The sequence below is a fragment of the Pipistrellus hanaki genome (genome assembly GCF_964339955.1).
Source record: "Pipistrellus hanaki genome assembly, chromosome: 17".
Classification (NCBI taxonomy): domain Eukaryota; kingdom Metazoa; phylum Chordata; class Mammalia; order Chiroptera; family Vespertilionidae; genus Pipistrellus; species Pipistrellus hanaki.
Window position 1 is genome coordinate 39,888,500 of NC_140519.1, and position 27,195 is coordinate 39,915,694.

Consider the following 27,195-nt stretch of genomic DNA (forward strand, 5'->3'; position numbering starts at 1 on the left):
TATTCAGAGAATGTCTGGTAAATATGCAAAGAAACTGTTTGCTAAGTTTGGTATAAATCTGCAAATATCATCTACACCCTAAAGCAAAGCAGCAGGTTCATCAAAACAGCCTCAACATTCCATTAATTGATGTATAATATTACATATGTTTACTTTAAAAAAATTACATTCATAAGATATACAAAAGTGGATTTAATCAGTGTTGCACTTACAATTTTGTTTGGAAAATAGGCCCAGGTGTTAAAGCCATGGGAAGGCCTTAAATGCAAATATACATGAATTTTGCCACAGCTATTTCCCTACAGCCATTTTGATGCAACTGTTTTGACACTTTTTTACCCGTGTCATCATTTTGATGAAATGAAACAAAGCAAATTAAAAAAATAGTTCGCTTTCAGCTTTTAAAATCTGTACTCCGTTTCTAGGCTTTATCTCAGGTCAAGGTGGATATGTTTATTTTGCATATTAAATGAATATTAAGATGTTCACTTGAAAAAAATTTGGAGCAAGTCAAAGTGATCTGCTTTGATATATAACACTGGCATCTGGCCTTTATTATGCAGCCTATTGGGAGCTGTTGAAAGTTTTTAATCAGGTGAGAAACATTATCAGATCTGTGTTTAAGATCACATTTGTAAAAATGTGGTTAGATTAGAAGGGAAATTGGAGGTGGAGAGAACAATTTAAAAATCATTGCACTCCCCATCTCTTGCCCCAAGTAGGAAATCAGCAGTAGAAACACAGAAGAAAACTGATTTAAGACACATACAAAGAGCTCAGCACCTGAAGGATAGCGGAATAAATCTGGCAAAAACTCTTGCTTCTCTAATTAGATGTTTAACAAAAGTTAATTTGAGTGAATTCTCCCCACCAACACAAGCCACACCAAGAATAAAAAGCTGCAAACATAAAAGTCTTTTAAAAAATCAATTCAGTCAATAAAAAGATAAAGGGTTCAGTTTCAAGATATCCAGTGGAGAGCTGAAACTACAACACTGGGGTAGGCAGAGGCACTATCGCCACTCCTTCCCCAAAAGATCAGGATGCCATTGGTAGTCACCACGGGAAGGGTTGTGATTGTCCAGGGGAATCGTACAGAGCAGCGGCATGACTGAGGACCAAGCCTACAGCAAGGGGAGACGAGGAAACAGGAGCCAGCTGGGACTAAAACTCACTGAAGTGAATGCAAAGGCAGACGAGATCTGATCTGGCTAAAGGGGCAACAGCTGAGACATTGAGGCATTTGGTAAAGGGTCCCCTCTGGCTATCAGTCTAAGGAGGTTAGGAATTTTGTGGGCCCAAGATTTTCATTCTCCCCACTTGCCCCCAACCTCCGGCTGCTGGCATCCTTTGTGCGGCACAATTTGAAAAGCAAGTCTATGGACAGACGTGGAAAATTCCTGAGTCGCAAAGCACATGAACATGGCATTAGGAAGATTAATCAGACATCCATGAATTCAGAAAGAAAAGCACCCTAGATTTTGGTAGTAGCTAGAAAAACACCCTAGATTTTGTCCCGCTCAGAGGTGGAAAGGACAACCTGAATGAAGCTATGGCAGTGAGCACGAAAACGCAGCATGCATGGGACTTTGGCAGTCTGAGGAGTCGAGCCTATTTTGGGTGGGAACTGAGACCCTTCGGGGAGTTTTTACTTGGAGGGAGGGACACGGAGGCCCAGGTTTAATGACGGGTTAAGTTGGCAGTGGGACACAGGGCGGGATAGCAGGTAACATGGGAGGTGGACAACTAGGTGTGAAGTGGTGAGAATCTGAAATAAAGTTTCACAGAGGTTTTCCTAGGCAACATTCCACCTTCTCTTCCATCCCAAGAGCTTTTGGTTCATGGCCAACATTGATTACTAGGTGCAGGCCCCGTGATTTACATTTTTTACCAAGTTCTCCAGGTGATTCTGATGCTGGGGGCCCAGGCTGCAGCTCAAATCTGACCAAGGACTTAAGGCATCCTTGCACCTCCAGTTTAAAATTTTAAGACCACAATATACCCACTAAAATCCATCTCAGACCTAACGCACTGCTTCTGTCTTTGTGGAGGAGTATCAGTTAGGGATAATAAACAAAAACCAACTGCCAGGTCCTTAGCCTGAATGACGGCTGGTGCTGTCAGCACGAAAGGAAACACCTGCTTATCTCATTCAAGGGGGAAAATCAGTACTAAACGTTATTTGTTTCAAAAACAGGAAGGAAACGTTTGAGGGATATTTACATTTTTTTTTTTTTTTAGTTGGCTACTAAATATTTACAAAATAATAAAGTCCCAAATCTGGAATCTACAACTTTCTAAAGAAATGTAGGGCTTAAGCATAAGTCTCTGTCTGTGAGCTGAAACTTTATTAAATCCAAGAAACGACAAACAGCAACAGGTTCAAGGGAAACAAACGGTTGAGAAGTATTTACAAAATAACAGGGCACGAAAATGACAGCGCAACAATGTCAACCACCCGACAACACTAAGTCGTGGTTGTTTTACTGTCATTTTGTACTTTTTAAAAAATATATATTTTATTGATTTTTTTACAGAGAGGAAGAGAGAGGGACAGAGTTAGAAACATCGATGAGAGAGAGACATCGATCAGCTGCCTCTTGCACACTTCCCACTGGGGATGTGCCCGCAACCAAGGTACATGCCCTTGACCGGAATCGAACCCAGGACCTCCCAGTCCGCAGGCCGACGCTCTATCCACTGTGCCAAAGCGGTTTCAGCCATTATGTATGTACTTTTATTAATATAGAAGCGGAGGAGAGAACGTTAATAAGCATGTTCATTTGGGTTTGATGAAGCACCCATACATAACCCATGGCACTTTTCATAAAGCCTTTTACTGAATGCTCCGTGAGGGATGTAAATGAAGGAAGTGACACCCCAAAAGATTCACAGCTAAGGAGCCAGGTCTGAGCAAAACTGGCCGCCTGGGCTGATTATTTTGATGAGGATTTCCGCTCGGTCCTCTCTCCACCCCATCCACCTGTGTCGGTTTCCACAGGCGTTTTATCCATCCCTCGGACGGCCTGCGCTCGTCCGCTCCATGCACCTGCCCTACTTCCCTGCCTCGCTTTCCCTGGCTTGGCCTCCGGAAACGGGACGGGTGCGGGGAGCGGGATGGAGGGGGTGCGGGGAGCGGGACGGAGGAGCGGGTGCGCCTGGCCGCGGCCTGAGCCTCGGAGCGCTGCCCTCTCCCGGCCGGGGTGCCGCGCGGTGGAGCGGACACCCGGCTCCCGCCGCAGCCCTCCCGGGAGGACGAACCCAGGCTGCGGCGGGCGCTCCAGGCCCGGCCTACGCAGGGCTTCCGACGGCCCTGGGAAACACGCCCTATAGCGGTCCTGCACCGGGCAAGTCCTCGCCGCCTCCTGCATCCCAGTGGCCAGGGAGACCGCGGACCTGAGGAAAAGCGGCCGCAGCCTTTACCTCCTCCGGCTCAGGCCCGGCCACTTCCGGCCTCTCGGGGTCGCCCATCGCGCAGACTCCGCCAGAGCGACGGCAGCTCCAGGCCACCTCCAGCAGGGACTGGACCCAGGTGGCCCGCGGGGCTGCGGAGTCCGGCCTTCCCCGGCGGCGGAGACCCTCCCACGCCGGTCGGCCCCGCCTCGCTCCCCTGCACCGCCCTCCCCAGCCGTCTCGCCGGCCCCACTGAGGGACTCACCCTACGCAGGCCTGGTCCGGCCTTCTCAGCCTCAGGGACACGCCCACTCCGGATGTTCCCGCCCCCTCTACGGCCCAATGAGGGCTCTCCCTGTGCCTGCTGGCCCCGCCTTTCCTGCCGCAGGGTCACGCCCACTCCGGAAGTCTCCACCCCATCTACGGCCCCGCCTCCCGCCTGCCCAATGAGGGCTCTCCCTCTGTCTGCCGGCCCCGCCTTCCCTGCAGCAGGGTCCCGCCTCCCGCCTGCGGGCGAAGGAGGTCGCCCAGAGGTACTCCGCCGGCGGCTTTCGGCCACGCCCTCCATGGCGGCAGGGGCTCTCCTGCCCGGGTGCCGGAGGGACGTGCCCGCCATGCCAGGCCACCTCTCCCAGCAGCTGTCGCCGCCGTTGCTTCAGGAACACGGTTTGTCGCGCTATTCGGCCTGTCCCGAGAGACTGTGCCAGGTGGTGGTTAGGGGGAAGCCACACTCTTGGTGGAAGAAAGAAAAAAAAGAGAAAAAGCCGCACCGTTAACAAATGAACAAGTAGGAACAGCCACTCTGTTGTCTTGAAGCTCCCGAAGGAAGAGACGTGGTGGAGGGGAAAGTGTGCGTGTGCAGGGGTAGGTGGAGCTCCCAGTCATGGTGAGGGAAGCCACTGCATTGTCAGGCCGTCTCTGTGCGGTAGCGACAGCAAAGTCCCTCCTGTGGCAGCTGAAGAAACAAAGGATCCACCGGAAGGTGCTCAGGTGGAGAGAAACTAACTAAAGAAACTAACACCTGTTTCTTTAAGGGACCCATCTAAAGGAATCTACAACAGAAAGGGAAAATTGTTTGAGCTAACAATCAAAAATGAGGTGACAGATGGGCGTGGGTAGCTTGAGGCTGAAAAAGTGAGCCTTGAACAACGTGCACCAGCTTGGGGAATGGCTGTGTGAAGCAGGGTAAATAGGATCGTAATTCCCTAAGCAATGACAGCGATGAAGGCGTCTTTTTTTTAATTTATTGGTTAAGGTACCTTTTGGAGCGCACCGGGCACGGGGGCTGGTTGCCCAGGATGCCAGGGGCTGGAGGCTGAATCAATCACCAATGGCCAGTGACTCTATCAATCATGCCTATGTCATGAAGAAGCCTCCATAGAACCCCAAAAGGACCGGGTTTGGTGAACACGTGGAGATCCGGGAAGTGGCGCGCTTAGAGAACAGAGAAGCCCCGCATCCTTTCCCTGTGCGTACAGCTCATCTGGCTGTTCCTCATTCAGGTCCTCTTATAATAAACCGGTGACCTAGTAAACAAAATGTTTCCCCCGAGTTCTGTGAGCCACTCCGGCAAACTACTCAAATCCAAGGAAAGAGTCCCGGGACCTGGGCCTGCAGCTGGCAGGTGGAGGGGCGTCTTGTGAGACTTGAGCCCTAGACCTGTGGAAGCAGATGCTGCCTCCGGGTACTGGGTCAGAGTGTTGAATTGTGGGACACCCAGCTGGTGTCACAGCACTTCTTGATGCTGTGCAGATATTGGAATTGGGCGATCAGAAACTTCAATGACCAACTCACTTGCTTATAATCAGATCTTCCACAAAATAGTGTATAGCCCAATGTTTAAGAATGCAAGCTCCAGATACCTGGAGATATTTCACACTTATGAGCTTGTAACCTTAAAAAAGTTGTTTACCCTGTGTCTGTTTTCCTATCTGATAGATAGGCTTTATCTCATAGGCTAAAATGAAATATAATACATGTGTACATAAGTACTACCATGTTTCCCCGAAAATAAGACATCCTCTGAAAATAAGACCTAGCGCATGGAAAGATAAGACATCCCCTGAAAATAAGACCTAGTGCAACTTTGGGAGAAAAAAATTAATCTAAGACACTGTCTTATTTTCGGGGAAACAGGGTAATACTAGTAATTAAGAGAAATTTCAGGATACAATCATAGCAATCCAGTAATATGTATTTTTTTAATTTTAAGAGGAAAGAGAGTTTCCTTTTATTTAATCTATGGTATCTTGACATGTACATTTCTACATTAATCAAATGTTTAGAGAATTAATCTGTATATGCATGCCTACTTGTTAATATAAATATTGAAAATATTTTCAATTACTGCTCGGGCAGTTTTTGAAAGCACTTTAACCAGTCCTTTATCAGGACAAAGAACCTAATTCAGGACAAGGTGGTTAACAGAAGCACTTTTAGATAGGTTATAAGTTGTAGCCATTTGGCTCTTGGGAGTTTGCAAACAGAGGGATTTATATTTGGGGGTAAAAAATAGAAAAAAGAAAAAAAAGTAATGCTCTTTGGGCAGTGTTTCACAGTCACCTGGAATGCTGTTTAAGAATAAAGGTTTCTGACTTCCAATTAATACTTACTGAACAAGAACGTGACTAAGATCTGCATTAACAAGTTCCACAAGAGAATCTTAGGCCTACAGTCACGCGAGAACAACTGCCTCAAGGGAAGACCTCCGAGTTTGAGTTTAGACCTAGGAGAGAAATGTTTAGGTGCAAATACTAAGCAGTGAAATCATACTCTTAAAAGCCCTTTTGTCTGTCCCAGTAAGCCATTATGCTGAAGTCTTGATATTCAGATGACTTAGGGAGGAAAATTAAAAGTAGCAACACTCTGAAAATCCTCAGTAAAGTTCATTCTTGGTCTTCTCTTCCTAAATTTGTTTTCAATTCTATTAGATTTAATCACTAAGCAAGACCAAAAGAGAACTTTATTTTACATGACTTTATTTTACATTGAAAATCATTTTATGCTTTACTTAAAAAAAAAAAATTCAGTTTTTAATATTCCTAAAAGCATTTTAACCAAAATCTTGATTTAGGAAGACTTAAGACATTTTGCATTATTTTAAATATTTCATTTCCTCAGTAATTATTAAAATAAGTTCACAATTAGGGTTTCAAGTTTCCTAATCATATCTGTTTTGCTCTCATTTCATACTTTATCCTGTAATGTGCATACAGAAGTGAAGGTGATATATTATCTATTTCAGACATATCAATAACCAGCTCTTAATCTAATTACTATTTCATTTACTCAGAAATAGCATTTAGACATAAAAACCAATGTTACTTTGTAAAATAACCTTTGGTTAATTTACACAAATCTAACAGCATGTTGCATAAGTTTTGAGTAATACGAGTTTCACTATCATTTTAGTTTTTAATATATGTCAGCAAGGCTGAGAACATCATGTAGTTCATTCTTCTGAAGGAAGTTATATAATCAAAGTGTAGTGCCTTTGAACATGAAAAAATCCCGAAGGCCAGGAGTCCTATGAAGGAACTGAAGTCCTATGAAGACTGACTCCACTCATTTTCAGTAGGTAGTGACTAGTTTGTCACTTTATTTGAAGATTTTGTGAAGAAAACCGTTGTCCATATTGTGCCATTGAATGAAGCTACCACAAGAATTTAGATATTGGTCCGAGGCTACATAATGGGTCATCAAAAAAGTACCTGTCACATAAGTGAGTTAATTTCCTTGCCAAGTAAGGGTCCCAACTTCACTCCCCCATTTATAAAAAGAAAAGGTGGCCTGGCCAGTACCATTCAGGATTCCTGCTAACTGTAAAATGTGGACTGATTTTTCTTGTTTCTTATAGTCCATGTGTATATAAACTTTCAGTTCTTCAAATCAAAATTTTTTTGCACATAACCATGTCGGTGTATTACCCTTAGTTTAAAAATGTACAACTAGATAAATAAAAACTATTGTTTCTTCAATATTACTTGACATTTCTTCTGTAATTTATTTAAAAAAAGTAAATGTAACAAGATACTTAAAAAAGGCTTTAGATACAAAAGTAGTTAAGCTGCTCACGAACATTTAAAATTACCAAAATGTATCTTCAGTAATCATGATCTTATAAAACATTTTACAGTTATCAGAAAGTGCCCAGGCTGAGTTCACATAACTGAATGCCTTAGTACAGATATCTAGTTAGGACTGAAGTGCAGTAACCTCCTGACTGACTGCTCACTGAACAAGGATACAAAGGGGAAAAGGTGATTGTGGTCAAGTATTGTGCATTGGCCCCATCATATGTACAAAAAGTGCCCTCACTCAAAAGAACAATTACATGCAAAATATTAGTGATTTCATTTAATATCCTAGAGTTCAATGCAGCCAAAATAAACCGCAATAAGTGGTTTTTATAGGTAAAAGTGATTTTACCTTTAAGATCTGAATGTCCAGAACTTTTTACACCATCCATATACATGATACACAATTGCAGCCAACCACAAATTCAACACCATAAAAAAGTTAAAATGAAAACACAGAACATACTTAATTTTTTATTTTGAAATTCCCTATTCCCTCTATACAAGAACCTTTGCTGAAACACTTTCACAAAGGCAGCAGTGAATTTTCAGAACATTTTACATTTTTTCCCCCTCAGCAAAAAGATAAATCACAGTGTAAATTATGTTGTTCTGCTGTCATCTTTGGCTGGGTTAGACCCAGAAGTTGTTAACTAGCAAATCATAGTCAGATGTTGCTAGTGCTCCTCAGTCCTTTATGCTACAAACTCAGCAAGGAATGTTTGTATTTATCTCTTTAAGGTACTTCCAGGGGGTGTGACAGCATTGACTTCCATAAACTTTTATAGACAAATGGAAAAAAATCTACAAAATTTGCTAGTAATATTACACAGCAGTTACACACTTTGTACGCTCTACACAAAACCAAAATTCTTGGTCTTAATGGCGAGTAGCAATTTCTGTTTGAGAATCTGTTTAGAGGAATAGAGTGGGACGTAAAGTCGAGAAATGCAAGTATTTGCAGTAGGAAGATGTTGATCATCTGGTGGTCTTATTGTGATTGAGGGCATAGGCTGAAATCCTTCCTCACTGGCTGGTAATGATGGGCTTGATGTCCAAAAGTAAACCTAAACAGGAATATATAATTACAGTTTTGGTTTTTAGCAGATTAACATTCAACTCTTAATTCTGGCAATATACTCACAAAGACCCATTTTTGTATTAAAATCTACAAAAGGGTATTATACTATTTTGAACTGAGTTTTTATTTTTGTACTGAAAAGGGAAGGTTCAGGGTCAGAAGGGAAAAAAGGGTCAGATATGTAGAAAAGACATTGTTTCAGGCTTTTAGTCTCTCATCTGCAACATGAGGCTGTTGGACCAAATGTTCTCTAAGGGTCTTTCCAGGGGCTAAATTGCTAAGTTATTTTGCATTTTATCTACTAGCAAAACCCAGTATTTTCAGTGCTACAGAATAACTTTATAAAAGTAATTAATGAGAACATCTACTGAAAATCCATGCAAAAAGCCATATAACATTACATTTTACTACACATCTATTTTGTGTGACATAAAATAAATGCTAACTTCTACTTTACCTTTTTACTTAAATATAACAATCTTTATTTTTATTAATACATTCCATTTGTCATTGACCTATACATATATACATACAATAAATAGTGCCAATCTCTAAGATAAAGCTTTTTAAATCTAATACATTTATAGTATACAGCTAAGCAAACAAATATATCCAAAATTCCAGAGGAAACCTAAATGAACTAACTTGCAATAATTCCTGAAGCAAACAGTTTTATAAGAAATCCAGAAACTCTAGAAACCCTGTAATTTGCAGGACTAATAATTCAAGGGAGAACCGTTTGAGAAACCCTGTTATATTCTTACATCCTTCAGCATTTCTCCTCAGACATATCAGGATAAAACCAACAATAAGTGAAGGGAAAGGGAAGAGAGGAAGAGACACCTTGATATACTGCTTGCGCCCTAGGAATAGGTTTTATATAGGCGTTTAAAGAGTGAAGCTCATTTCTCTTCCAGGGAAAGTAGAAACTGCATTGAGATTTAACTTGACTAACTGGTCAGAGGATGTACTGGTTTAAAAGCAGCAGGAAATTAAAACTAGGGAATGGATAAGAATTCATATAAGATAGCCAATCATTTCTATTTCTGTTTCTAGTAAGCTTTACAAAACTAATACATTGCTTGATACAGGGAAACAAGGTTCCCAAATCCAAAGACTGACTCTGAGCGATATAACCTAACAAGCTATGTAGGCGCTCTTGAGAGCATCAAGGACAGATACGGTGTTAGCACTGGTAGGGACTTTAGGGCCCACAAGATTGGGAAAGTCTAATTACATGGAACCAATTACATAGAATTTACCAGCTAGGAAATAATTACCAGGACGGCTAAGCCAAGAACAGAACCTGGTGACAGCCAGGACTGCTGAACAAACAGAAACACTAGTAAAGAAATACTGGAAGGCTGGGATGAGGGGGTGGGCACATGTCAAGATTAAGGAATACTTAAAGTACAAGTAACCATTTCCCCTGATCCTCTCAAATAAAATTCGGGCGATACTAGACGTGTGATCATTTTTATACATTCCATGAATAGTCTAGTCTAGATTACTGAGCACTAAGGCTGGTCCAGTGGAGATTTTTCTTTCAAGATGAATGGACAGGTTGATTTGGTTATGGATATATTCCAGGTTGGACTGACTTTAGGATCAACTTTTCACTTTTCCAAACTTAAAACAAAAGGCTATCATATATAGTACTTTAAATTTTTACATTTTGTTCTACAAATTCTGTGAACTTAACTTACAAGATCTTGTCGTTCTGTCATGCTCATCTTCTCTACTATTGACCAGAACCAGCGCTTGAACTGTAAGAGCTTTTCGGCATTTTCTCCTAAGAATAAAGAATATAAATCCAATATACTGTATCAGTAGTTATAGAGTGTTTATTATAAAAATGTACATAATTAAAATTTTATATAGCCAGCCAGCATAGCTCAGTAGTTCATGTGTCGACCTATGAACCAGGAGGTCATGGCTCGATTCCTAGTCAGGGCAATATATATATAATTATATTAAAATGTTATATAAGTCTAATTCCTAATATAGAAAATTAGGACCATTTGGATACTATAAGACCTCAATCTATATCTTACTGTCAATGGTAACTCAAGAGGACCAAGATAAGAATCCATCAATCTCAAAATTGATAATCACATGATTTTAATTCCATCTGATAAGTCATGATTATTCCCATGTTCTTAATCCAGTGCTTCTCAAATTTTAATGAGTTTTACATCACTTGGGGATCTTTGTAAACCTGGATTCTCATTCACTACGTCTAGAGGGAAGTCTGTGGGGGGAAAACAAAAATTCTACATTTCTAGAAAGTTTCATATGATGCTGATCTGAGGATCATACTTGGAGTATTTTTAGATATATTCTTTCCCCTCCTAGGTTTTTGACTTGTAAATGAGACAAATTCTTACCTGAGAAATACTGAACACTATATCAAAAAATAGCACAAATGATTACATGATGACTTATATATTGCCAAGCATGAAGGAAAAACAAGAAAGTTTATCCAAATTTAACTTACTATAATTTGGCTGAAGCTGTTTGCAAAGTATGAAAAATAAAGGAGGAAAACTTAGTACCTTAAATGTATGCAATAATCTTGGACTATAGGTATAATCCTGTCATAATGAATTTCTTGGAACTTTGTGTTTTATTGTGTAGTCACAGCTAAAAAGTCTATTCCTAGACTATAGGACTTTGAAAAAAGAGTTGCAGCAAACCAAGCACTGAAGGTAAATGTTATTCCAGGAGGATCATCACCATCTCTCTTTTTCCTTTCTAGATACTCCATGTGTTTATGTGCTGCTATTATCTTTGTGTGTTTTGGGTCTAGTCCTATAACTAGACCCAATTCTTTAATTAGAGAGTTTAAGAGACATGAATTGGGTAAGTTTAATGGAACTGACAGATGGATTGTTTTTTCTTAAAAGTATATAAAATCCTTTTCACCCAGTTGCTCACCACAAGGAATTTTTACTTTTTTATTAACCTTACATTCTTTAAAATCTAGGAAAATTAAGCAATAAAAAATAACCTAACACTAAGCCATCATCATTCAATCATGTTTAAAAATATATATAAAAAACTTTTAAGCATCAGTAATAGAACATCTTTTTTTTTTTTTTTTTAAATATATTTTATTGATTTTTCACAGAGAGGAAAAGAGAGGGATAGAGAATTAGAAACATCGATGAGAGAGAGTCATCGACCAGCTGCCTCTTGCACACCCCCTACTGGGGATGTGCCCGCAACCAAGGTACATGCCCTTGACCGGAACCGAACCCAGGACCTTTCAGTCCGCAGGCCGATGCTCTATCCACTGAGTCAAACCAGTGCCGGCAGTAATACAACATTTCTAAAGCCCTTGTAAATGTATCTAAAAACTAGAAACTCAGAAAATGCTGACTGACCAAACTATGTAGCTTATTCCTTAAATAAACATTTAAAAAATTTCATACCTGATTCATCATTGAAAGAGGTAAAACTGATCAGCATCTGCACATTCACTTCACCACAGCCATTTACCAAAAGCCTAAAATCTTCTGCTGTTAAATCTTCTAGTGAGTTTTTTGGAAGCACATCCAGTAGACCTTTCCTCATTGCCTAGAGAATTCAGAAATCATCTTTTTATTACATAAACAGACATTTTACTACAGAAGGGGAGTTAATGTGGCAAGCTTGATGTTGCTCTTAGAAGGGCCTGGGTGGCCCTTGGCTGGCACTAGGAACTTAACTTGGTTTTTCGAATATTCCCCACATTACTAACTGATGTGGCTGTTCAGTGTCTGGGCAATGAGCCCTGCTGTACAGCTTGCCTATGCGCTTTGAGCAAATAGGGTGATTTATGTTGAACATGTGCTTTTCTCTGGGAGTCTGATTTCCAGTAATCCTGGCTGGTTGTGCAAGCAGGAATATGCTTCGGGACTGGCCTCCAATTAAAAACCTTAGGCTGGCTCTTAAGCAAGCTCCCCTAAGCACAAGCACTGCACACATACTGCTGTAACTCACTGCTGGAGGAAGAACAGTGCTCTCTGAGACAACCCATGTCCTCAGAGAGAGAATTTTGGAAGCCTGCACCTGGATGCTTCTATGCTATGCCTGATGCATTTTTTTCCTCTTTTGCTATAATACACCATAACTATGAACACAACTGCCTCTGCGTCCTAGGAACCCAACTAATAAGTCAGCAAAAGTATGGATAGTCATAAGACCCCCAAACAGTAGTCAATTTCAGTCCCATAAACATCCTTTCCAAACTTTTGGCCATCAAATTAACTTTCTGATGATTACATGGTTTTTTCATGTAGTTTCACCCAAAGAAAGTAAAAGGTCTGAATTCAAGTGCAATTTACATTATAAATTCACTTTGGTTTAAAATTTTTGAACATTTATAGACAGTTGAATATACTCTGAGCTAGTTTACCACACAGGATCACACAGAGCCTCATCAGATCAAGTAACCCTTTTTTAGTAAGCACTTACGTGTAATGGCTGTTCTGCAACTACCAACATTCTGTGCTCTGCATATTTCCGCACGTATTCATACACGTTCTGGGGAGTCACTGGTATATTTACACCATTAGGGATAAGTTCAACCTGTGAAAAATTCAGCAATGCAATTTAAGAGCCATTTTGTCAAAGCAGTAATAAGTTAACAGTTATTATGGTAATCTGGAACATGGGTCACTTCCCATGATCCAACTCCCTCTCCCACCCTGTAGAAAATATAGTGAAGGCCTTCTGTAAGCAGACTGAGACCTTGGGAACCTGGCCAGCAACTCAGTCTAAGAAAGGCCAGAGAGAAACTGCTTCTAGAAGTTAGCCTGAAAAAGGAGATATATGTACTACTACTTGTAATACTTTAAACAATAAAATAAAATTTTAAAAAATACCTATCTCCCCCCCTACACACACACAAACACACAAACACAACAATAAAAACCTGGTACATTAACACAATGGAATACTATATACATAAAAGTTAGCCTAGATTGTGAACAGCTAGTGTTTTAACCTCATGCATATCCCCCTGCATGCATGGTTTTTCTCTGCTTCTATATGCTATAAAACCTTGTGCTGGGAAAGTCTGAGTGATGCTCAAATGAACTCAGCAGCTGCCCCAGTCAGCACTTAACTCCTAATAAACCCATGTCTTCCACAGACAGTCCTCCAGGTTATTTCTCTGGAATCCATGAACGATAGCTGAGGTTTTCTGGGACCTCAGCACTTTGCATAACACAATTCATAAAGCAATTTCCTACATTTTTTAGTCTAAGACAATTGTGTATCTGACAAGTACCTAAAGATACAAACAAGTAAGTGCCCAAAAAACCCTTCTTCTGCCTCTCAAATCTCTCTGTTTGCTAATCTGTGTCTTTTCTCTGTCCCCCCTCACCCCACCTCCCTCTCTCTCGGCTCCTATCTACCTAAGTTGTTTCTATATAAAACAAGCACAACAGACCAACCAAATGCTCTTGCCAGAATCAGAAAACTATATAATTGCTTTACCTGTCCTCCACCCTCTTCTTTACACAGGTCAATTGCAAATGCCAAATCCATTGCTGAAAAAACAGCATCAGCATCTGAACTCTGGGAAGCGAGGATAAGTTGCCGCAAACTCTCATACATTACAGGGTCAAAAAAAGCAAAATCATGCCAGTTGACCTAAGAAAGTAATCATATGAAAAAAAAGTTTTGCTATATTTATTAGTAACTTAAAATGTATGATAAAGAATAATTTGAAGATATATATTGAGTGGCCAGATTATGATGATCTTTGAACACATAATAGTCTGGCCAGTGTATTTGTATCTCAGATGGGTACCAAAAGTATTCTAGACTTTTGTTGGAGATCAATCACCTATTTGCCCTGAGCTTTCTATCAGCCAGTGCAAAGGGGAAAACTGATCAGGTGCATGATTTATAGTATCTTTGATATCAAATAAATGTGGTACTCAAGAGAAGTACACTGAGTGGCTAGATTATTATGCGTTCAGAGATCATAGTAATCTGGCCACTCAGTGTACTGATAAAGAATAATTTTCCAATAAATATCTAATAATTGATTTAAAGGGGTAACAGTTTAATAAATTTTTGGTTCTGATAATACATTTTAATTTTTAAAACAACTACAATTTATTTTTGAAGCAACTTAAGGCCAACAGTATAATTTTTTAAGTTCTAAAAATACATATTTGCAAAACTAGCACTAATTTTTAAACAATGATTATGCTGAGCAACTGATCCTAAACAAAATATGAATCCTAGTCTTGGCAATTTTAAAATATAGATTACAGATATAAATCTGATGCTCAAATGAACTCAGTAACTTGCTAAAGATCATGCCATTGGCTTTACTTTAATCTATTTGATTCCATGATCTTTTCCATTAACATCATTAAGGCTAGACATACCAACTGAGCATACGTTGCTGAACTTTTATTTCAGTGATTCCTTGCACAAGAACATTTTAGGTAGGACACTTTTAAGAATTCAATAGGGTCAGAGGGTTTTGTGGTGTTTTTTTTTTAAGAATATATAATATGATATTGCTATATTAACAGACACAATAGTGGGCTTGATTAAAAATATTATTAAATGATTTATAATGGCTATAATGCTTTAAAATTTAATATCAAATTAATGCCATAAACAGTATGCTAGTATATTATTATTTTATAAAAGAAAAATTTTACAATTATAAGAGCAATTTGGTTCATTAAAACACTTACTTTTCTACCAAGCAACACTTTAATCACATGCCTATTTAATGTGATAGGACATAGTTCATTCTGTAACAGACACAGTCCAAGAATCCTAAAAATAAAACCAGGAAATATTTGAATTCACAAATAATTCTAAAACATGTATAACCTCTCACATACAGAGATAATAACCATACAGTATTTTGAAAAAGTTTTCTATAGCCCAATTTCTAATCAGTATGACTTAGAATATATACACATTTAAAAACTAATGTATTTTTCAAAGTCTAACTGAAATTTTTTGAAAATTCAAATATAAGATGGGAGGTATTTTACCTGCCAATATTTCTGAAACAATTCAACCTTGCTTCTGTGTTTTTGCCAGGTCTCGGAGTATAAAATCCTCTTTTTCCAGGTTGGTAAAACAAAGGTGCATTGTCATCACCATCATCCGTATCATCTAGATCCATATCTACTACACTTCGACTAGAGCCATGACGCTTTCGGTTTTCCTAGTAACAGAGCATCAGAGATTAAATGCCAAAGTTAAGTTTAAAAACAAAGCATATGAACTTAAAATCACTCAAAGTCAAGTCAGGTAGGTAGAGCAACACTAGTTTTTCTCTTCTCTGTTCATATAAATAAAAGCATTTTAATGAAACTCTGCTAGCTTCTTTCACCTTAATTCCTTAAGTATATTTTTTCACTGAATCTAGAAGTCTAGAATAATAATTCTTAAAGCACTTTAAGGATGATGTTCCATTTCATTCTCTTCCAACCTTCCCAGTTTTTGACGAGAAATCCAGTCTTTCAAATCATAATTTCCCTCTATGTAAGACACTGGTGTTTGGCTGTTTTATTTTTACAAAAAGCAGTTTTATTATAATGTGTCTGGACATATTTCTATTAGTTTATCCTGTTTATAGTTCACTGACCTTCTTGAATTTATACATCTGCCTTGGATCAAATTTGGAAAGTTTCAGCTATTATTTCTTTAAATATTTTTTCTGTAGCAAGCTTTTTCCCTTATTTTCTGGATATTCTAATGACATGAATGTTTGATCTTTCTGGTCCCTGAAATAGTTCCATTTGAAATCTCTATTTTCAACATGGGTAATTTCTAACTCTCTTCAAGTTGACTGGCAACTTTTCTCTGTCTTCATTCTGCTACTCACCTATCCAGTGAAGTATTTTCTTTTAGACATTGTACTTTAATTCTAATATTTTCTTCCATTCCCTTATAGTTTCTATTTCTGTTGAGAACCTCTATTTTTGTCATTCCGTAGTGTTTACTGCTTTACTTCATAGAAAGAACTTAAGATGTAGTCTTTGATAATTCCAACAAGTGGGTCATTTCTAAATTAACATCTACTGGGAGAATTGGTCAGTCTTTCCTGGGTCTTTGATGTTGAGTAATTTTGGAGTCTTTACCAGATTCTGAGTATTAAATTGTGAAAGTTGGGATGTTATTAAAATGACACAGAGAATGTTGATATTTTGGCAATCAACCTGGTTAGCTTCAGATCACAAGTGTCACCTTCTGTGTGCAGTGGTTCCAATACCAATTAAGTTTCCAAAACTTTTCATTTTAGTGTTTAGGGCCTGCTCTGCATATTCACCATTTGATGTAGTCTGGGACTTGGACAATGGTTTATACACTGTAGGTTAGTTCTCAAAGCCTTTGTTATATCTTCTAGCTAAGACAGAATAGCAACGATCAGCTTTACTTTCCTCCTTCCCTCCTTAAAAAACAATGCCATACCAACTGCTTTTTCAAGTTTTGATTTCCTGCTCTAATCTGTTTGCTACTGTTTCCTTTTCAGGATCCTCAGGCAGTTCCATTTTGTATTTGTCTAGAGTTTTTAGATTTAAGCAGTGAAAGAGATAAGAATATACTGGGTTTGCTCCATCTTGGCTGATAATGAAGTCCTTTGTAGCTTAAGAATAAAACCTAACTGCTATACTACATCATATTTTGTCTGCATCTTTTACACTCACTGCTTCTTTGAAGAATAAGCTCTAGGCTTTCATACTACCTCTCCTCTGCTATTAATTCATGACATCTCTAAATTACAGTTTAATTCAGGCTGTGATTAAATGGAGGCAGCCAGTGAATGTCGTTACTAGTATATTGAGCCCTAATTAAACCAATCTCATTACTTGATTGTGTACATGACACCTATCTTTGTAATTTTTCTCTATTATAATCAAGCATTTTACTTATCAAGACATAGTTCCTTCATAAATATGGCTTTCCTCCCCTCCTGTAATTCAAGTTGCAAGTGCTTATTAATAGCACATATACAAAATATCACTTACCTGTACCTTTTCTGAGGAGTCTAATAATCCAAGATCCAGGATACTATCAGCTCCATTTTCCCTAAAAACAAACAAAATGCCTTTCACATTCCAGATAACTGACATTTATAGAATTTAGTGTAGAGAAAAACATGTGAATTTAAATTTATAAAAATTTATAAATACATTTAAGTTTTGAAGTAAATAGAAAGCACTAGATGTTCCAAGCATGATTCAAGATAACGAACTAAAGGCTAAGACAAAATAAATGTGGTCTTCATAGGGGTGCTAAAAGTTAGCTTGGGGAAGAATTATAAAGAACAGAAAAATGTTCATAAAGCAATCACAATTAGAATCATTTTTTTAGTGTACTATTCTAGAATACTAGTAACTTCATACTCCATAACCCCATATAGGTGAAGAAAGCAGTCAATATTATATATTCTTTGCATTCTATAGAAAACACTACTGTATTAGCAAACCTTGCATATATTTACAAAACTTTTTCTCATCAAAAATATATAATCCTCTCAACATTTTCTGTAATGGGCTGAGCTCTATAAGTGTGCTGACACCTCCAAAGACAGGAAAGAGGAATAAAGAAATAGTGCATAAAATCTAGAAAAGTACTAATAGCAAAGAAAATAAGTTTCTAACAATAGGTTTTGGCTTGGACCATTCAAAGTCTGAAATAAGGGAAGTGGATGTTTAGTTTCTGAGATTAGCCTACCTGCTTTCCATTGCTAGTACTATATCTAAACTAAGCTTCTCATTCAAAATCATGACTAAGAAGAAAAAAAATACATTTTCATCTAAAGAAAGTAACATCTCAAAACCTCAAACTGGATATTAGGGTAGTCCCAGAATAGAAGGCACAATATAAATATGACATATTTTCCTAATGTCACTTGTCACCTTGGAAAAAGAAGGGTAATTTAACAGTTAGAAATTTAATTTTTTTTATTAAAACAAATAAATTGCACAATGGAAAGCAAAAGCTTGCCATGTATTGAGATAAATCAGGAGGCCTAAAAGAAATTTCATTCTATGGCAAGAACTCAAGTACTATAGCCCAATTTCTTGAGGTATTTAGTTTCTGCAATGAGGACTATATCCTGATAGGAGAATATGAGATGTATTTCTTATAATTTTTAAATATCTCGTACTTAAGGGAATGCTAAAACTCTACTTTCTATAAATGTGAAACTCAGCTCTCTCAATCATGGATTTTAAGCCATCTCTTGAGAAGCCACTTAAAGGCTTATACTTCATAGTATAAATTCTAAGCTATGGTGGCATCCACATCCTAATAATAAGCAGCTGAAAATGCCTTCCCAGCTGTACAAATTACCGTCCATGTGCAATAATGAGTTCCATGGCTTCATCCACTCTTGCTCTCAGAGAATCTTCACTTGCTAGAAGGAGAAGCAACTGAGCTGGGGACAATTCCAACAACATGCCAGTGATTTTACTTGCAAAAGCCTGCAAAGGATGAACAAATGTTAATGGCCCCTTACTCTCTGAATTTCTTGTCTAAATCAGCAATCTTGCCAGCCCCAAAAAGAAAAAGGAAAATAAGAAATTTAGATAACAATTCAAAAACTTTTGATCCAATAAGGTTTTTTATTAAACTAGAAGCTTAATTATAGAGAACTTTGGTAGGGACTGTATAGTCCATGCACTAGCAGCCTTGTTAAAGCTATTTTAATATTTATATAGTAAGCCTTTTTGTAACGCTCTTGATATTCATGAATTAACATACTAATAGTTTCCCTGTTTTTATTTCCTATAAGAATGCCAGAAACGTTTCTTTCATTTAATGGTAGAAAAAGAGAGAGAGTGGAGAAGTGAAGGAGGAAGAGAGAGAAAAAGATGCCAATATATAAGGCTAAGGATTTACTGACAGAAATATAATTGGGTTTCTGTTTTATTATTCTTTTGCTATAACTTGTAATACAGTTATGTAAAAGATAAAAATCACAACCATTTGTTTTATATTATGAAAGAAATTTCTGAGAGAACATTCAAAATAAAAATCTTGTAATATTTATCAGCAGAAAGGTACAGTATTTGCAATGTGTTCTAACTACAGATTGATAACAGATAAAAAGTCTGCTTTCAAATGTAACAATGTGTGCTAATATGTTTTTTGAAACAGATTCTTTTTTTTTAAATATATTTTATTGATTTTTTTTACAGAGAGGAAGAGAGAGGGATAGAGAGTTAGAAACATCGATGAGAGAGAATCATCAATCAGCTGCCTCTTGCACATCCCCCACTGGGGATGTACCTGCAACCAAGGTACATGCCCTTGACCAGAATCGAACCTGGGACTTTTCAGTCCGCAGACCAACGCTCTATCCACTAAGCAAACCGGTTTCGGCTGAAACAGATAATTCTTTAGCACACAAGGAACTTATTAGGTAGAATGCCAAGGTAGCATAGGTAGGAAAACTAAATAAACCTCAAGCTATCTACAATTTCCCTCCAGGAAGCATGTTCCTCCCTAAGCTTTAATCTTACTACAGTCCTCAAGCACATGATTTGCCAGGAGCTGACAATTCTTTAAAATACCAGCTTTAATTTAAGTAAGTGGCAGCTGACTTCACTGTACATACTGGTTGCATTGCTTGGACACGAGGATAAAGTCTTTCTCCAAGCGCCTGACGATGTGCCGGCAGAGGATCAGGATCATCACTAGGATTCCCTTCAGAGGCTGGTCTGAAGGGTCTAGTGTCGATGGAAAGCTGTCTTCTAAAGTCTCTGAAAGAAGAACAAAGCTATTATGATTTTATTTCCTTTGTCTGTAAAATTAAAATATCAGCACAACAGGAAATGAAGGTAGGAAACCAGAGCTTAACAGGTTGTTCCAATTATGGCACACCATGGTGGTAGAATACCTAACACTGGGTGATGATTGGGAAACAAAGATAATTTAATTTTTTTCACTTAGAAATCTATAAATTCACCATACATAGTTCAATTTGATTCTAAGAGAAGAGACCTTAAAATACCAGAATCAAGAGCCCACCCATAATTCCTGGAAATAGTAGTCAAAAGTAAAATGCCAATCATCCTACCAGGAGAAAAACTGAAAGGTTTAAATAACATAATTACTACAATTATAACTTTAAAACAAACTTCAGAAAGAATGCTATGAAATTTCAAAAATTAAGTGCTTGAGAAGGATAAATAAAAAGCGAATATAATTTCAACTGCCCTGAGTTTTTAAAGAACATTTTTAAAATGGTGAGATTATTTTAGTTATTATGTATATACCCAAATATTAACTTTAATTTTCTAAAAAATAGTCCATAATTAAAATTCTTTATTTACAAACCTGCCTTCAATTCTTCCAAAAAGATAGAATTCAACAAAAGATACAAAATTATCTCACCTATCCCGATCTCTCCGAGAACCTGCTCGCAAGCCACTACTTCTCCTCATTTCCCTCTCTCTCTCCCTTTCCCGATCCCGCTCTCCTCTGTTCCTCAATCTTTGCATTAAACCTGGAAGGAAATATGAAATACACTTTGTTTAGATAAATGTAATTTCAACTACTTTGAAATCAATGTGAGGACATGACCTAACATAGTAAGAAAGACATAACTGCTTTAGAGCATCACTCTCCCTATGGTATTAAGGGTTGGGGTGATCGTGCAGAATGTATCTAGCATATATTAGGTGTTCAGTATGTGTTTAATGAATTTTTCCTCTTTTGTCACATCAAAGCTGTGAAATAATATGTAGCAACTGGGCTATGTTAGTTTCACCATACATAATGCTGACATTTCTTTCAGGATTAGAATCATATTCGAACATCTTCCCTATCATTTGTATTTTATCTATTATAGGCTATCCAGAACATTGACTATTATTCTTTTTAAAACTATAAATATAAGCCTGAGTATGGTTTCCAAAGAATATGCAGAAGTTATTTTTGAATTATTACGACTCCCCAGGTTTCTCATTTACATTTGCCAATTTCTTATTATAAGATTACTAGAGGCCTGATGCACGAATTTTGTGCAAGGGGCTCGGCCCTGGCGGCCCCAGCTTCATCCAGAAGGTAGTCTGGAGGATGTCCAGAAGGTTGTTCGGCGGTCCGATCTAATTAGCATATTATGCTTTCATTATTATAAATAGAAAGTCAAATGGTAAAACTAATGATGAACGGCTGGGGTACGCTCCCCATCTTTTCATTCTCAGTCCTCTCTAGAGCTCATTCAGCCTCTACAGTGGTGGTTTAGAGAATACCAATAAAATGCATCTACAGCCCAGGTGAAATACAGGATTTTCTTAGTAACTCCCTCTTCCCCTCAATTATTATATCCTCCCCCTACAGAACTGATAACATTCTGTCCCCTATTCATGAATGACCAATTATCACCTACTCACGCCTTTTGCAATTTTCACTTTTTTATTTGCTAATTGGAATCTTGAAATTTAGGCAGAAGTTCTAATCCCCAAGCGCAGCTACTCAAAGGAGGTAAAAGAGCTTACACCAAAATGTTAGTAGAAATCTCACTACCACAATACAAACAGTGAGGTTAGTGACACAGGTCAACCAATCTACATTTGGTTGCCAAGCTCCATTATCTTACTGGGAGCCAGTAGCAACTCTATGTAGGGGTGTCGAACTCAATCAGAGAAGGGGCCAAAATCTAAAATCCAGCCTAAATCGCGGGCCGAATGGTTTACTGAACAGTCATAAACTGACAATGTCATAAACTGACAGCGGAGTGCGGGCCACATTGCAAGGCCTGGCGGGCTGGATTTGGCCCGCGGGCCTTGTGTTTGACACATGTGCTATAAAGCATCCATTCAATAGCTCTGCTCTGGGGGTCATGATTTCTTCTCAAGTATCTGTACTAATTAAACATAAGAGGCCGAACTTGTATATTACCATGGATCTTTGTTTTACTTTACGAAATTTACCATGGATCTTACAACCTACCACCCCTAAACCTGTAACAACTAAAATGAGAAGTTATAATTTTCATCAACATTAAGGAAAATATATGTGACAAAAGGGCAAACTCCTAAACTGTAAATTAGAATAGTGTAAACAAGATTAAATCATTAATCTAGAATGAAAGCATATAAAAATGCAAATGTATATTGAAGTTCTCTCACTATAAATACGTATAACTATAATTATCACTGTTTCAATCAAATAAGAAAAGATTTTTATGTTATTTGCTATCTGTCAAGTACTTACTTGTATGAGTGCCTTTGTTGGCATTTTGGATACAATCTAGATTTGGCAATTTTTCATTTGACAAAAACGCTTGTGCAATGGCTGTATAAAAACTTCGTGCTACGCCACTGCCCTCTCCTGGCTCGTCCTTAAATGTGACTTTCACTCTGTGCACAGCCATAGGTGTGGTGGCACATCTTCGCCCGAAGTGATTGTTCAGCTGCCTCATGGTCTGCTGAATAAGAAGATCTCGATCCCGATCCACCTACAAAAACATATCAAAAAGTAATAAATTCAGTGCTGGAAACCATCCTAAAGATTTTCAATGTAACATCTGAACATCTAATTTTAGCTTTTTCTTGATAATTTAAATCAGCGGTCGCCAATTGATGGTCCGCTGACCACTGGTGGTCTGTGGGGTCCAAAAGGTTGGCAACCGCTGATTTAAATAACTAACAAAAGTAATTAAGTCCTCAGAACGTATACATTCCAAATAAACACATTCAAAAGTATACAAGAGTGTCTTGTATTAAATCAGGATAATGGAATTATGTTAGATAATATAATGTTATTATCTTAAAAGGTCTACTAGAAACATTTTCTTAAAAGGTCTACTAGAAACAGCAATTCATTCAATTTTGGAATGCACTAGAATAAACTGCAAGTAGATCTGAAGTGTGAAAAGAAATTTAAAAATAGCAAATACTAAGAGAAAATATGGAACATCACACACAAAGTTAAAGGAAACGACAACTAGGGAAAATTTTTGTACTTTCTAATACAAAGATACATATTCATGAGTTGTATGCATTATCGCCTAAAGACAATGTGATTCTAAAAAACCAACCACTTAAACAGGAAAAAAATGGGCAAGATACATAAACAAAGAATTCATACAAAAAAGAAATATCCTTAAATATATGAGACAATGTCTAACTTATTTGTAAGAGAAACATAAATTGAAACTATACTATAATTCCACTTCTTAATCTGTCAGATTGATAAAGCCTAAAAATTTGACAAAATGCTGGCAAAACTATTCTCGTATCGATGTTGAAAGTGTAAAAATATACAACCATTATGCGGGGTGTTTGCCAATTCTTGGCAGAATTATGCGTGCACATGCCCTTTGACCCATATCTAGGTTCAATGTCTAGGAATCTCTCAACCTAGGTAAAATATAAGATACACTAGCCCACAAGAGATACACCGGAGGCTTACTCATCACGCTCGTTACTGTAACAGCAAAAAGACTAGAAACAAATCAAAATGCCTATCAATAGACTGACTTTGAAAAAAAAAAAAAAAAAAAAAATCAGATACAATCACACAATGTCCTAGCAGTACACTAGGACTAAATAGCTGTAATAGGAAGGCAGAATATCTCTACATGCAATTAAGGCTTTATCTCTAGGATATACGCTTTACTGGTAAAAGAAAGATGGAGTAAAATGTATAGCATGGTCGGGGTGGGAAATGGGAGAGAGAAAGGTAATGAATACACATGCATGAGTATAAATTTTTAAAGTGAGGAGGGAAATAAACTTTAATTTAAAACCTGAAGGGCAGGGGACATGTAAAAGAGATAAAAATAGGAATGGAAACTAGATTTCTCTGAATACATAAATCTTCTTTGTAGAGTTGACCTTGCAACATTGCAAATATTTTACATTCAATATGAAAAATAAAAAAAATAAAAGGAGAAAGCAATCCCTAAAAGCTGAAAGCAAAATAAAACAAAAGGTCCCAATTATATGGAGATAGTAGCAAAACTACATAAAGATAAATTACTTCAAATAAGTTGAAAACAAAGTAATTTGACTGTACATCTCCAACTGGATATGCTCTAAGGACAAAAATCTGCAAATACATCTTAAGCTATTTTCAATAGTAACTTCGTGGTAGTGTTGACACTGTAGTTTTCAGACTGATATGTGTATGCTATAAGATAAAAGCAAATGAGTGAAGTTATCAGTGTTGTTGAGAATTTGGATATTCAGTTTAGAAGATAAGGCAATAAAGACTAAGAGGTGAAAATAAACAAAAAAACCTTGTGGTCCCTAATCTTAAATTTGATTGAGATTATCAGGATGAACATAATTTTCTTCTTCTTCTGTTTGCTTTTTTTGTTTGTTAAAAAGCATTTCCCAGCTCTCTCCATTCAAAAGGCCTAGAATCAATGACCACCCTAGGAGGCAGCGAGCCCAGATTTTAATCTCGAAATACAATTTCTTACCAGAAGGAACAAGGACTTCTTGAAGAAATGGTTAACTTAAGTAAGGTCTGTGATGGGGTATATACAAGATGAGACATACCAAAAAGTAAGGAAGTTATCAAAGATGATTCATGTCAAAAGGACTCAAGAGCCAAAAAAGAATCAGACTCCCACTAGTTAAAGAAGAGACAATTGGAGCATCAATTGGAATAATATCCTTAATGAAATAAGCCCATCAAAAACATTTAAATTCATGTGTTCTTAATGATACTGAGAGAGGGGGGGGGGAGAGGGAGAGAGAGGGAGAGAGAGGGGGAGAGAGAGAGAGAGAAACTGAAACAAAAAACTCACTCATCATCACTAGAGGATGCTAGGAAGCTAACTGCCAGAGACAGCCACTATTTCTAAATGTGGTAATCACCATTTATTTTCTTTAAATTTTGATTTATACAGCACATATCCCTAAGCAAGATTAATTTTTGTTTTTAAACTTAATATAAATGGCATACTATATGTATAGCATAAGAAATTCTAAATACCTTTACCTCTAGTGATAAATCTCTTGACTGCTGATTTCTCAGCTTTTCCATTTCTCTTCGGAATTTTGATTCTTTTACCTCAAAACCACCCAATTCAGTTAGGATCTTAAAAAAAAAAAAAAAATGCATGACAGAATTATTATCTGAAGTACATTTTTAGAGACAAAATAGAATGTAAAGTACTCAAAATACATACTGATCCAGGCTCCGCTCCCACATCTTCCATGAACACCCTGCCAAACAGTTCTAAGGAGAGGCGCCAGCGTCCTAGTAGCATGTCGTGGGAAATAACCATCCCCATGAAGCTACACTGTGGCCTGCAGGAAGTTTAAGGGGAGAAGGGGGAAGTAATTTAGCCAACTCTAAAAATTCCCTGACTTTTGGCCAATGGCAGTAATTTACTTAGTCTTTTAATATTCTGAGGCTTTAAGTATTTTAAACCATATCTTCTCTAATGAAGAACTTTCTATAGCTACTTCTTCACAGAACATCTCATTTTTACTCAATTTTTCCTGCTGTCTTTTAAGTAAGGATACATCGGTAGACTACCTTCTATTTTCAACTTTCATTTTACCTCTTCTCTTTCAAAATCAATGTCTATCCCTATCTAGGTGATTCCCATAACCTCTCTAATTCACATTTTCACAATGGATCAGAATTTCTACTATGTTAAATATAACACCACTCCAATGACACTCAACTCAACTCAGCATGGTAAACCGATGATGGCTCTGCTACAGTGACATTGCCTCCAGACTTCTTTCAGTAGTCACATGTACTTCCTTACTGCACCACCATGAAACAATTTTAACTTTTCTTCCCCGAGTTCCTCCAGTGATCAAGGTAAGGCCTTTATGAGCATCTCCTTCCTTTCCATGATTTCCTTTCCAATTGTCCCCCACCCCAAAAGCATAAGCAACAATCTACGTCAGCCTTTTTTTTTTTTTTTTAAACCACTAACCAGAACTAATAACAGATTTCTAACTTGTCTCCCTACCTCTAATTCTTCTATCAGTCCACCTGCTTCTATGCATTCTAATCACCTCGGCTCAAGCCATACTGTTTCTAGGAAACTTGGGCCTTCTAGTCCGTAATTCTCCCTTGCCTTTTATGGTTGTTAGGTCATGTATTTATATATAGTTTCCTAAAGTATAGACAGTTTCCTAAACTAGTTTAATTCCTCCTAAGCAAAAATATTATCTGATATTATGTAAGCAAAAAACTCTGCTATATATATATATATATATATATATATATATATATATATATATAGCAAATAATCTATAAATCATTTGGTGATTAGCCATATTGAGCCACAGTGCATACTGGCAAATTTTTATTGGGAAAGCAAAGAGCCTATCTCTTGCAAGAGAGTGTCCAACTGTGGACCTGGCGACGAACTTCAAGTATGCGTGAGAACCACAAATGTAGAAACCTTTCTAGTTATTCACATGTGCCCCCTTAACTGAGCTGCTGGAAATAAGTCTACAACTGGTCATTTGACATGGATATATAATAAAAGCATAATATGCTAATTAGACTGGACAGCTGAATAACCTTCCAGAAGTCCTTCTGGAGCTGTGAGGGCCATCAGGCCTCTAATATATATACTTTAACTTAGTACTAAACATTAAAAACCAGTCTTAGAATCTCCTCTAAGTGAGAAAATCATAATGCCCACCACTGACACAGTCACAAAAAGACAAAAATCCA

At 37.7% G+C, this 27,195-nt stretch overlaps 2 protein-coding genes across 9 annotated transcripts in view; both read right to left on the minus strand.

The window, feature by feature from the left end:
- The window catches only part of RRM2B (ribonucleotide reductase regulatory TP53 inducible subunit M2B), a 28,032-nt gene extending 24,330 nt beyond the window's left edge, over positions 1–3,702 (minus strand). For 4 of the 5 annotated variants that reach the window (XM_084864596.1, XM_084864593.1, XM_084864595.1 and 1 more), the window contains exon 1: positions 3,424–3,648. Coding sequence is in view for 2 of the 5 variants with exons in the window: in XM_084864593.1 (XP_084720719.1) it covers positions 3,424–3,471 (48 nt within the window). In the remaining 3 variants the exon portion in view is untranslated. The other variant, XM_084864594.1, reaches the window with a different exon arrangement.
- A 4,209-nt stretch (positions 3,703–7,911) lies between these two features.
- Positions 7,912–27,195, minus strand: part of UBR5 (ubiquitin protein ligase E3 component n-recognin 5) — a 103,504-nt gene continuing 84,220 nt past the window's right edge. For all 4 annotated transcript variants that reach the window (XM_084864490.1, XM_084864489.1, XM_084864491.1 and 1 more), the window contains exons 46-59: positions 25,679–25,799; positions 25,489–25,587; positions 22,750–22,993; positions 20,926–21,037; positions 20,147–20,291; positions 18,880–19,010; positions 17,550–17,610; positions 15,567–15,742; positions 15,258–15,342; positions 14,035–14,190; positions 13,009–13,122; positions 11,985–12,129; positions 10,257–10,342; positions 7,912–8,536 (exon numbers count right to left, since the gene is read on the minus strand). In XM_084864490.1, the coding sequence (XP_084720616.1) occupies positions 8,324–8,536; positions 10,257–10,342; positions 11,985–12,129; positions 13,009–13,122; positions 14,035–14,190; positions 15,258–15,342; positions 15,567–15,742; positions 17,550–17,610; positions 18,880–19,010; positions 20,147–20,291; positions 20,926–21,037; positions 22,750–22,993; positions 25,489–25,587; positions 25,679–25,799 (1,888 nt within the window). In that variant the 3' untranslated portion in view covers positions 7,912–8,323. The remainder of the gene's footprint in view (positions 8,537–10,256; positions 10,343–11,984; positions 12,130–13,008; positions 13,123–14,034; positions 14,191–15,257; positions 15,343–15,566; positions 15,743–17,549; positions 17,611–18,879; positions 19,011–20,146; positions 20,292–20,925; positions 21,038–22,749; positions 22,994–25,488; positions 25,588–25,678; positions 25,800–27,195) is intronic.